The sequence below is a fragment of the Chiloscyllium plagiosum genome, chromosome 11, assembly GCF_004010195.1.
Source record: "Chiloscyllium plagiosum isolate BGI_BamShark_2017 chromosome 11, ASM401019v2, whole genome shotgun sequence".
In the NCBI taxonomy this organism is placed as follows: domain Eukaryota; kingdom Metazoa; phylum Chordata; class Chondrichthyes; order Orectolobiformes; family Hemiscylliidae; genus Chiloscyllium; species Chiloscyllium plagiosum.
Genome location: NC_057720.1, coordinates 24,995,609 through 25,008,838, shown reverse-complemented (window position 1 = coordinate 25,008,838; position 13,230 = coordinate 24,995,609). Strand labels below are relative to the sequence as shown.

General features: G+C 40.8%; 1 protein-coding gene across 1 annotated transcript in view; it reads left to right on the top strand.

Moving 5' to 3' along the window:
• The window catches only part of med8 (mediator complex subunit 8), a 27,613-nt gene extending 20,483 nt beyond the window's left edge, over positions 1-7,130 (top strand). Inside the window, exon 7 of the mRNA XM_043698924.1 lies at positions 3,418-7,130. Within this exon, the coding sequence (XP_043554859.1) occupies positions 3,418-3,482 (65 nt within the window). The 3' untranslated portion in view covers positions 3,483-7,130. The remainder of the gene's footprint in view (positions 1-3,417) is intronic.
• The last annotated feature ends 6,100 nt before the right edge of the window (positions 7,131-13,230 follow it).

The window sequence follows — 13,230 nt, the reverse complement described above, 5'->3', positions numbered from 1 at the left end:
GGAACGGCCGCAGGGGTTCCCTGCACTGGCTGCTTCCTCCCAGTGCCCCTCACTGTCACCCATCTATCTGCCATCTTTGGAGTTACTACTTCCCTAAAGCTCTGATCTATGACCCCCTCTGCCTCCCGAATGATCCTAGGTTCATCCAACTCCAGCTCCAGTTCCCTAATGCGGTCTTGGAGGAGCTGGAGATGGGTGCACTTCCTGCAAGTGTTATCAGCAGGGACGTCCATGGCATCCCTCACCTCAAACATGTTGCAAGAGGAACATTGCACTGCCTTCACTGCCATCCCTCTGAAAGTAACCTTTTATAAAAAAATGTTTGCACATTTGAATGATGCTTTCTATGTTTAACATATGATGCAGTTCTGGAAGTTGAGAGTAATTTTCACATTGTTCCAAAAGACTTTCCTTTGAAATCAATCTTGTAGACTCTACTGGTTAAACACCGGGTGAAGCACAGCAAAAGTAATGACATTTCTGTAATGCCTTATCATAAGTATCAGCCTTCACAGAGCGAGATGACTTGCTGAGTCAAAAGATCATGAGTTCAAGCCCTAGTCTAGAAACTTGAGTGCAATATCCTGACTGACACTTCAGTGCTGGACTTGAGGGATTACTACACAAGAGATGCCATCTTTTAGACAAGACATTAAATTAATACCTTGTCTGCCTTCGGGTAATTGTAAAAAATCCAAAGTACTCGTTAACTATTTATTCCTCAATCAGAATCACTAAAGCAGACTGTCTGGTTCTGCTTCTTATTACTGTTTGAGAGAACATTCTATCTGAAATTCGGCTGATGCATTCTCTTGCAATGAAAACAGCGAATATGCTTGAGGACATACTTAATTGGCTTTAGAACATCCTAAAGTTATGAAACAAACTATATACATGTAACATCCCCTTCAGGTAACATGATAAAAATTTAAGATATTGAATGAGATGAACAATGATGATCCAGACAGAAGGTTAAAGTAAGAAAGATGGTTTAACAGTTTGATCTTTACAAGGACGGAAGCTATGTGAATATTTCCACACTGAAGAGAGTACACTTGATAGTATGGGGTTGGAGAGTCCACCTGGCAAAATAGTTGCTGCCCAGCTATCATTGTAGGCGTGCTTGCCAATTAACAAAAATGAATTGGGATTTCGGTCAGAGGCTAACCACTCTGCATTACCAGCAATACCCCGAGTTACTGTCAGTACTCCAGTGAGGTCAATAGGAAGCATGCATTCAGTCCAGCAGTAAAGATCCTCCTTTGATGCCAAGCCCCACTCCTCATGCCCAACCAATAAATGTGAAGTCTGGCTGACTGTGCTTTTTTCGAGCTTTTTGAGAGCTACATTTTCATTTTCAGTAACCTATTTATTAGAGTTCTTCAGCACAGAAGAGACCCATCGAGTCAGCCTTAACCTTTCTACATTAATCCTACTTTCCAGCATTTGGCCCACAACCTTAAGAGTATTGAGTCCATGCCCCTCAATCTTATGCACCTCAATCATGTGCCCCCTCAGCTTATCCACCCTCTCTTAATAGCTCAATCTTGGGGAATATCCTGGTGAATCTTCTTTGCACCCTCTCCAGTGTAATCATATCCTTCCTATAGCGAGGACCAGAACTGCACACAATACTCTAGCTATGTCCTAACCAAAGTTTTGTACAGCTGCAACTTCATCTCCCTGCTCTTATAATTTATGCCATGACTGATAAAGACAAGGCTCAAGTATACCACCTTAATCAGCCTATTAACCTGTCCTACCACCTTGAGGGATCTGTGGACAGGAACCGCAAGATACCCTGGTATCTGTGACATTCCCAGTAGTGTTCATCCATTCAATGAGTACTCTATTGTTTTGTTACTTCTTCAAAAGTGAATCACCTCACACTTCAATGTTATGTCCTGTCAGTCACTGATCATTTGACCAATCTGTCTATATCTTCCTGTAACCTAAGACCTTCTTCCTCAATATTAACCATACAGCCAATCTTTGTGTCATCTGCAAACTTACTTATCCAGATTCTCATCTGCATTGTTCATGTATAATCGTGAAAAACAAACAACCCAGCACTGATCCCTATGGTAGGCCACTGGACAATTGCCTCCAGATACACAAACAGCCTTCTACTATCACCATCTGTCTCCTACCACTAAGCTAATCTTAGATCCACCTAGCCAAGTTACCCTGGATGCCATGTGCTTTTACCTTCTTTCTCAGTCTTCCACGTGGGACCTTATCAAAGTCTTCGCTGAAATCTGGATAAATTTACATCAACTGTGCCACCTTCACCTACATACCTGATCACCACCTCAAAGAATTCAATTAAATTTGCTAGGCATGACCTCCCTCTGACAAAGCTGTGCTGATTAGCCCTGAACTTTCTCCAGTAGTTGAACTCACTTGTCTGTAATTCCCTGGTTTATTCATGACAGTCATCTTGAAAGATGGGACCATATTAGCCATCCTCCAGTCTTGTGGCACCATAATGACATACACACCTCTTTCAGTCTCACCATTCCATCCCAACTGCCCTGACAGCCCCAGATTAAACAGCAACCAGCTCAATTATCCTCAACTACTAGTTCTCAGTAGATGCTCTCCCAGAGACTCCCTCACTGCTATGACTTAGTTAACTGTGCTCTGCTGCTCCAATCACAGTTACTTCTCTTCCATATTTGGTACTGACGGTTTCACTCGCGAGCCTATCAGGACCAAATAGGAGTCAGTGCCAGTGTTTGATTGGAGGTACAGCACGTCTATTTCCTTTCATTCTAGTTATGGGGAGACTTTTCTCAGGTTGGTTGCTTGTGAGTGAATGTTTTCAGGCACCTTGAAGATTTCAAGTGTGATTCACTGATCTCTCTTGTATATTTGAGCATTGATGGGCATCTCCTGCTACCAATTAAATCCTGGTGGCCATTGGACGAGGCCCTTAATTGGAAATTCTTTGCCTACTTGAAGCACCATTTGTGGGCAAGCTGCCCAGATCTACTACTGCTGTGGTTAAAATTCCCAAGCTGCCTCGTATAGGCATAGTGCCGCAATTTTTCAGGGCCCCTGCCTCCGACATGTCAGTGGGTGGGGGTTGCATGAACTCCAGTCTGAGTACTAAACAAATCAATGAAGCAAATAGTGCGAGTGATTTTGAGGGACATTGTGAGTAGAGGAAAGATATACTTAACAATTGCAATGGGTTTGTTTTCATATTTTCTGTTCTTATTGTGTAGAATTCAGTCTGGAATTTTTGTAATTGTGACTGTTAAAGATAACATAAAAATACATTAAAACAAATAAATAAAAACCAAGGCCTGTGATTACAGAAAATGCTGGATTTAGATCAGTTACCAGAAATGCTGGATTTAAATGTAATCCAGTAATTAAATGTACTTAAACTTCATATTTCTGTCTCTGTAGGTAAGATGCCAAGTACCATAAAAACCAACATCAAGTCTGCATCAATGCATCCGTATCAGAGATGAAATATAACCCAACTAAGGCTGTCAAACAATTACAATGGAGTCTCTGAAGATCTCAACAAGAAAATTGAGATCACATGGAATGAGAGTTACTCCACCAAGTAAAGAATCAGTTTTGAAAGGGATCTTGTCATAAATTGACATTTTTGTTGGCTGGTCAAGAAGCCTGTGTGCAAATAGAATCTACTGTACTTAGGTTTTATTTTCTAAACTTGGTTAAATTATACACTTCAGTGGAGGTGATTCACTGATCTTGCATGTAAAACAAATATTTGCCTAATGCTCCTGAACCTCAAACAAGGTTCATACAAGGGACGTTCCGGTAATCACTAAATCTGTTCCTAGTGGTGTCCTTGAGGTAGGTAAACTGTATAATTAAAAATTAATCACTTCCATTTTTATATCTTAACCAGAAGGTTACTATCAATTTGCATATGATCAAATCTTGCAGAGTGCCAAATTTTAAATTTTTAGATCTGACTTTTGAGAGTAAGCACAGTAATGTAAATTGACTGACCTAATATGTGGAGAAAGTGAGGACTGCAGATGCTGGAGATCAGAGCTTAAAAATGTGTTGCTGGAAAAGCGCATATGTGACCAAGTGTGGAAAGAAGGAGCTCTGGCAGAATTGAAATCAATAGGAATCAGGGCAAAACTTTCCACTGGCTGGAGGCACTCAACGCACGAAGAAAGCTGACTATGGTTATTGGAGGCTAATAGTCTTAGCCTCAGGACATCACTACAGGAGCTCCAAGGCCCAATCACCTTGGCTGCTCCAATGATCATTGCATCATAAAAGTGAAGATGTTCTCTGAAGATTGCACCATGTTTAGTATCATTCACAGCTCTTCTTATACTGAAGTTAATTTCCAGGTCTTTTTGTATGTGGATAACATGTATGCTTAACCTGATGACATTTGTATCAAACAAGTGCTACATAATGTTTTCGCCAGTGAGTGTAATGTAGTCATCACCCCATGACTTTACTGCTCTTACCATCATTGAATCCCTCAGCATCAAATCCTAGGACATAATATTCACGAGAAATTAAGTGCCCAGGCATAAATACTGAGACTGAAAGTGCAGGCCAGCAATGGAGAATTCTCCAGTGAACAACTAAGCTGACTCCCCAAAGTCTGTCAACCACCCATGAAGCACAAGCCAGGAGAGTGAAGAATATTCCCCACTTGCCTGAATGAGTGCAGTTGCAACACACAAGAAGCTGGACACCATCCAGAATAAGGCAGTTCACTTGATGAAGCATAACTTAATTGGAGTGTATATAGATCCTGAACCATCTTGATTCAGTTGATGTTGAAATGACATTTCCTCTTAATGAATCCAGAACTAGAGGGCACTGATTTGAAATTAGCGGTTGCCCTTTTAGGATAGATCAGGTTTGTTTTTTTTCTTGTGGAAAAAACTTTAGAACACAGTCTCAAATGGTGGTGGATACAGGAACACTGAATATTTTTAAAGGTAGTGGTAGATCGATCTTGTGAAGCAAAGATCAAAGGTTAATAGGTGTAACTGGGAATGTGGAATTCAGAACATGCAACCATTATCATATTGAATGACAGAGGTCAAGGGGCCAAAAGGCCTTTTGTTCCTAGTTTATATTTTTTGTCTGCATCAACACTTCACCCACCATCAATGCATATAATGCCAGAATTGTGTACCATCTACAAGTTTGAGATGGTCATTGTCTGGCATTTGTGTGGTGCAAATGTCACTTGTCAGCCTAAGGCCTGGATATTACACCGAGTAAATCAAATTGACTGATTTTGATGCTGGGGATCTCTGAGGAGGCCAAGATATGTCATCCACTTGGCTCTTCTGGCTAAAGATCACAGCGAATGTGTCAGCCTTATCTTTGCACTTGCACTGAACTCTTCATTCGTTAAGAATGGGAATATTTGTGGAGCTTCCTCCTCTGGTGAGTTCTTTAATTGTCCATTATCATTTATGATTGGATATGGCAGGATTTTAGAATTTAGATCTGATCTGTTGGTGGTGGGATTGCTTAGTGCTGTCTATCAATTACTGCTTAAGCTGTTTGGCATACAAGTAGTCCTGTTTGGTGGCTTCACCAAATTGATACCTCATTTTTAGTTATGTCTGGTGCTGCTCCTGGCATGCCCTCCTGCACTCACCGTTGACCCAGAGTTGGTCTCCTGATTTGATGATAATGGTTGAGTCGGCGATATGCTGGGCCATGGAGGGTACAGATTGTACTGGACTACAGTTCCGCTGTTATTAATAGCCCACAGTGCCTCATAGGTGCCCATCTTGTGTTGACAGATCTATTTGAAGTCTGTCCCATTTAGGACAGTGATAATGCCACGCAAGATGATGGAGGGTTTTCTTAATATGTGAAGGTGGGTCTTTGTTTCCACGAGGATTGTGTGGTAGTCACCCTGACTGATACTGTCAAGGACAAACGCATCAACAGCTGGCAGATTGGTAAGGATGAAATAAGTTATGTTTTTCTCTCGTTAGCTCCCTCACCACCTGCTGCAGACCCAGTCTAGCAGATGTGTTCTTTAATATCCACCACCAAGAATGACTTGGCAGGATTCTAAAATCCCCCAGCCAGAGTACATTTTTGTACCATTGTCACCCTCGGTGTTTCTTCCAAGTGTTGCTCAACATGGAGGAGTCCTGATTCATCAGCTGAGGGAGGATGGTATGTGGTAATTAACAGAAGGTTTTGTTGCCAGTATTTATAGAGGAACCTCAATTATCCGAAAGACATGAGTGGGGATTATTTCGTTTGGTTAATTGAATGCCGATAACATAGTTTAGCCAAGCATCGGGACGTTTCAATCTTGTTCGGATAATTGAGGTTCCTCTGTACACTATACCACCTTAAAAAGGACAAAAGCGCCCAATGTTTAGGATTGCCACCATAATTGCAAATCCCCCATTAAGGCATTCCTTCTTTTAAGAGTTGGAACTATTTTGCCATTTCTTCACTTGTTGCAGTGAAATCTTAGAACTCCCGAACAACAAAATGATTGGACTTGTACAAACCAGACTCCACTAGCTCAAGTTCTGGCTCACCTTCACCTTTTCAGTTGCAGTGGTCAACAACAAATGCTGACCTTGACAACTTTGTTCCAAGATAAGGTAAAAACATTAAAATCTCACGTAGTTTGTATTATCTTCCCTCCTCTGCCACCCCTTTCAGATTGTGGTTTGACCCCTCTCATTTATCAACAGTATTTAATGATGGCATCTAGATGATAGCCCTATTTTCATCCAATTATGCATTGGATCCAAATTTTAGAAAAATTAAGCATGGTGAGTTTACAATTACACCTGGTATAGAAATCCCTTAAAAAATAATCTGCATCCTGTATTGCTTTCCCCAAGCTACACAAGACTTGTCCAGATTTTCATTTGCTAAAATCAAAACATTGTCCTCTTTGTCTTAATGTAGAGTTAATGATTCACATAAAATGGGATTTGGATATGACTGAAAGAGAAGGGTCCTTTGAAGTGTAACCACATTTAGATGAAACAGGGATAACTGGGTGAGAATTGGAGATAAGCACCATAAAGTGGCATTGTAGGCAAAAGCAAGGAAATTGAAGATAAAGAGTGTGTTGATAATTCTACCAATAAATGTAGCACCACAAAACTTGAAGATCTAGTGTGTAGATTTGTCAATTCTTTAGTGATTGCACATTTTTTTGAGTCATGGGTTCAAATCTCATTTCAGACAGTTAAGTATATTAGAATTGGAATTAGGTTTAATGTCATGTACACTTTTCACTGTACTCATTTGAGTGTAAGTCATGGCACCATAAGCAATCTTAGGTCCCTAGGTACAGCTTTTTCAGTTAGAGTTCTTGGAAAAATAGAGAAATTTTTAAAATCCAGCATTGCACATTTACTAATTTTTTTTAATCCATTTTATAAATTATGTTCACAACAATGATCTTCTGTCTACACTCGGCCTTCACTCCAGGCTGGGGGAATTCGCTCTGTAATCACAGAGTAGATGTCCACCCAAGCTATGCTAGGCCGAGAGAGGCTGAGGCAGGCGGCCACTACACTGGGCTGACCGGGTGTGTCATTGAATTTGTGCTGATGCTGGGAGTTTGAAGCAGCAATTAGTGTTAACACTCTTCACAAAGACTTCTACTGCCCAAAATTTCAGCTGCAAGTTTTGATCTAGTGTGACATTATCCAATGTATATATCAACCAACCACCAATGATCTTGCTACTATTTATGAAACCAATTTAAACAGCTGATTTGTTTGATATGGTCACTGTTGCAACTTGCAATTACCTCACTAGTTGAAAATGACTCTCATATATACACACACACACATACATACTGTTACTGCGAGGGCATGGACATGGCATCCTAATTAGACACCTAAAGCATAATACAGAATGGTGAGCATTCAACAGGATCATCATCTATGGTTTCATAGATGCATGCCTCACTTTGTTCTATGCTGTAGAGTGATACCCCACAAGCTGTAAATAACCAAGTTCTGTCTGGGTTAGAGAGCGACGTCTAGATCCTTTGTGGATTATAAGCTAATGGCCACTTGATATTGAACAGCTTTATAATAAAAGGCTTAACATTAAAAACAGTAGACATATGCAATAATTTACTTCAGACATTTGATGTTTGAAATAGAAGCCTACAGCCAGAGCACTTTGGCATAAGTGGTGGTTTCTTCTGTGGGGATATTTTGTGCCACTGCAGGTTATTGGACTAATAAAGTAATTCTTACAAACACTTCCTAATCCTGGACTAGCTAGCATTGACTTTAACTGTTTACAATTGAAAAAGGCATGACAAACCGGTTTACAGCACTGGTGTATCAGAGGTTATTCCTTCCCTCCCTCAACACTTGTCAGGAGGACAGACAAGTGATTTGTTCTCAGATTTTTTTTTGTCAATGCTAAGAGAGATCCATGGTGGACTTAATCTATAGGGGTAGGAATTTAAGAAACAAGTGCTTAGAGATGAGACACTAGGCGAAGGAACAATACAGTCACCCAAGCTGATCCTACAATATCTCCACTGCGCACAAGCCTTACTCTAACTTCCCCAGACAGTAATTTCGTTAAGGAAACATGCAGATTCACATTCTTCCCCTCTTTTGTCTCACCACCCCCCACCCAAATATAGCACCATTGAAAGCTGGAGATAGTGGTTGTGTTATAACATGAAGATTAAAACAAAGCAACTGACATTAAAACAAACTTGCTGTGCCATGAATGCAAGATAGTGCAGTTAAATAAACCGTTTTAACTGTTGGGGGCTCTGGATTTCTTGCTCAAAATATTATGTATTTTGGAAGGTCAAACTTGAATGCTGATATAGGATTAAAGACAGGAATCTCAGCAGTGTGGAAGAACAGAGGGATCTGGCTGTGCAAGTACATAGATCCCTCAAAGTTGCCAAGTGGATAGGGTTGTTAAGAAAACATATGGTGTTTTGGCTTGCCTTTGGCATTGTACAGGGGGAATCAAGTTTAAGAGCTGCAAGGTTTTGCTGCAGCTCTAAGTCCCTGGTGAGACCACACTTGGAATACTGTGTCCAGTTCCAGTCACCCTACTATAGGAATGAGAGGGGCTTTGGAGAGGGTGCAAAGGTGGTTTACCAGGATGCTGCCTGGACTGGAGGACTTGTCTTATGAAGCAAGTCTGAGCTTATACAACCTTTCTCTGGAGGGGAAGGGAAGAGACCTGATCGAGGTGATAAAATGAGGGGAATAGATAGAAATCAAGAGAGACACTTTTGCCCAGGGCAGGATTGACTGGTACGAGAAGTTGTAGTTTGTAGATGTTCGGAGGAAGGTATAGAAATGATGTCAGAGGTAGATTCTTTACCTAGAGAGTTGTAAATGTGGAATGCGTTGCCAGCTGTGGTGGTGGAAGCAGACTCATTGGGGACATTTAGGTGACTAATGGACATGCGTATGGAGAGCAGTGAGTTGAGGGGTGTATAGGTTAAGTTACTATATTTTACAGTAGGATTAAATCTCAGCACAACCTCACGGACCCAAGGGCATGTTCTGTGCTGTACTTTATGTTCTAAACAAGTTGTAGGAATGAGAACCTTCAGTAATGTCCAAAATAAACTGTAGACAGGAACTAATATGGCTTTACTCCAATGTGATCCTTTAACAAGCAATACAAAAAAGGGAGCTTCAAAACCACATTATAAAAAACATTAAAAGGGAGACCCATAAAGTGATGTTAGGCCAGATTACTAAAAGCTCTAGCTGGAGGTAGGTAAGGAGTTCATTATAGAAAGAGGGGTGGTGAGATAGAGTTGTGAAAGTTGAAAATTCTAAACAGTAGAGTCTGAACACCTACAAGCACAAGTAGTGAAAAAAAGAAAAATCTCAAATGGTCAAGAGGCCTGAATTAATGAAGCATATTTTTCCGAAGGTTGTGGAGTTGAGTTTGGGAGGGGACAGATTTGTAAACCAGGATAATATTTAAAATTGTCAAGATTGGGGAGCTAATGTAGGTCAGCAGGCACAAGCAAAATTGGGACTTGCTGCAAACATGCAAAACACTGAAAAAGAGGACAAAGTCGCAAATGGAACAAATTAGAGTTTTCAGAAAGAGATAAACTGAAATAGGGCAGGTTCATAAAAACAGGGGAGAGGAAGAGAGAAGTAGTCTTAGTGAGTGTATAGATGTTGTTAGAATTTCAGAATCAAATACAATTCCAAAATTTGCAAACAAACATTTAATCATTATTAGGACTAGGGTTAAGATTCGTCTGCAGGAAAGAGTTGAGTGGGAACGGAAAATGTTAGTCTTCCCAAATTTGACTTCTAAAAATTTCTGCTAAACATTTCTAGGTATCGATGCAGTCTGAACTTTCTGCACCCTCAAAAGATCAGCCAACTTGTGACTTTGACCTTGCAACCACAGCTGAAAACTTACTGTACCCTCAGGCAAAAAGAATATTCATAACTACAAGTTTAGAAATAAACTTGTAGCAGAAAAACAAATGACAAGACACAAAATGTGCAGCCATTCATTTCTATTCCCAAAACAGAGGTAGACATTTCCCCCAGTATTCCCCTACTTCTCAGAAATAGGAACAGTTACAAAGGAGTCCACTTCCATGTGTAAGTGCTAAAATAAATCTGCACATGCCAACCACCACTTCAAGAAGTCAGTGCAAAAAGTAATACTTTAAACTTACACACACATTTAGGTGTAAGAACTCAATAATCTTAATTCAGCACAGAAACAGACCATTTGGCCAAACTTATCCTTGCAAACCAGGTTTCCTAAACTAGCCTGGACAGAGTGGATGTTGGGAAGATGTTTCCTGTGGTATGAGAGAAGAGGACCTGAGAGCACAGCCTTAGAGACCTTTTAGAACACAAGGAGAAACTTCAACCAGATAGTGGTGAATCTATGGAATTCACTGCTACAGAGGCTGGAGGCCAGATCATGGAGTATATTTAAGACTGAGCTACATAGGTTCTTGAGTGTGAAAGTGAGGACTGCAGATGCTGGAGATCAGAGCCAAAAATGTGTTGCTGGAAAAGCACAGGTCAGGCAGCATCCAAAGAGCAGGAGAATCGACGTTTTGGGCATGAGAAGGGCTCTTGAAGAAGGGCTCATGCCCGAAACATCAATTCTCCTGCTCCTTGGATGCTGCCTGACCTGCTGTGCTTTTCCAGCAACACATTTTAGGTTCTTGAGTGTGAAAGGGATCAAGGGTTACAGGGAGTAAGTGGAAGAATTTCTCAACCCCTATTTATCAGCCATGACTGAATAGTGAAGCAGACTATCAGCTGAATGGCCTGATTTCTGCTCTAGTGTATTATGGTTTTAAACCAGTCCTATTTGCCTGTATTTGGCCTATATACCCTCAACTTTTCTATCCATGGACCAATACAAATCTTAAATTTTGTAATTTCACCAGCCTCAACCACTTCAGTTCATCAAGATATGCACCATTCTCTGCCTGAAAATGTTGCCCTCAGGTCCCTTTTAAATCTTTCCCATCTCACCTTAAATCTATGCCCTCTAGTTTTGGAATCTACTGCCTTGGAGAAAAGACCTTTGCTATTCAACTTATCTATGCACTCCATGATTTATAAACCTCCAAGGTTACACCTCAGCCTCTGACACTAGGAAAAACCTTTCAACATCCATGAAAATCTTTGCACCTTTTCCAGTTTAAAAAGGTCCTTCCACTAGCAGAGTAACCAGAATTGTATGAAATACTAAATGCAGACTTACCAATGTCTCACAGCTGTAACAAGACATCCCAACTCCTATATTTAATGCTTTTACCAATGAAGGCCTGTGCCAAAGTCTCTTCACTGTCTGGTCTATCAGTAATGTCACCTCCAAAGGATGCACCCCTAGGTCTCTGATCAGCAACATGTCCCAGTGCTTTAGGAACTGTATAAGGCCTACCTTAGTTTGCCTTACCAAAATGTAACACCTTTTATTTAACTAGCATTAAATGCCATCAGCCACTCCTCAGCCTAGTGGCAGCTTGATCAGAAGGGCCATTAGTGAGATAATGGTATAGTAGACACTGGAGGTGATTAAATTTGATGTAATCTGCAAATTAACTATATGTCTAATGTTCTCATATCATTCTTAAATCAGTAGACCCAGTACTGGTCCTTGCAGCACACCACTGGTCACAAGCCTCTAGTCTAAACAAATACTCTTGCCAGCACCACCTACAAATCAAGCTAAATTTTGTATCCAGTGGATCCCTTGTGATCTAGTCTTACGAACCAGTCTGTAATGTTGAACCATGAAGGCCTTGCTAAATTCCATGTAGCCAGTATCTACCACTCTGCCTTCATCTATAGTTAGGGAGCACAAACTGACTGTTTGGTACAACTGATCCACACTAGTTATCCCAATCAGACCTAGTCCCATTTGCCAGCATTTGGGATATGTCCTTTCCTATTCTCATACCCATGCAGATACATTTAAAAAGGTTGTAATTGTGCCAGCCTCCATGCCCTCAGCTTATTCCATACACAACACCCTATGCCCCCCAGACCCTTTTAACTCTTTCCCTTATCACCTTAAACCTATTCTGTCTTGTTTTAGACTCATTCACTGTAGGAAAGTGCAAGTCCCTGGCTATTCACTCTATCCATCTCCCTTATGACTTTATAAACCTCAAATGAAGTCAACCCTCCGCCTCAGATATCCCAGGAAAGAAAAAAGCCCCAGCCTCTCCTTCCAGCTCAAACCATTCAGTCCTGCAATATCCTTTCCAATATTTTCTACACCCTCTGGTTTAACATCCTTCCTATAGGAGGGCAACCAGAATTTCAGAGTATTCCAAAAATAGCTTCAATGTCCTGTACAGCCACAGCATGACCCCTTAACTCCTATACTCAGGGCATGACCAATAAAAAGGCAAAATGTGTCAAACATCTTCAACCACCTCCACTTGTGACTCTGCTTTCAGAGAAATGAGAGCCTGCACCCCTCAGTTGTTTTGTTCAGTAACTCACCAGGACCTTACCATTAAACATTCAAGGCCTACCCTGGTTTGCTTTACCAAAATGCAGCATCTCCCCCTCAGCCCATTGGATAAAGGTCCCATTGTACTCCAGATAATACTCTTCATTGTCCACTAGTGTCATCTGCAAACTTAAACCATATCACCTACATTCACATCTAAAATAATTTCTAAGTGACAAACAACAGCAGATAGTGATCCTAGTCACACACTGATCACTAGGCTGGAGGCCTAAACAGAATTTT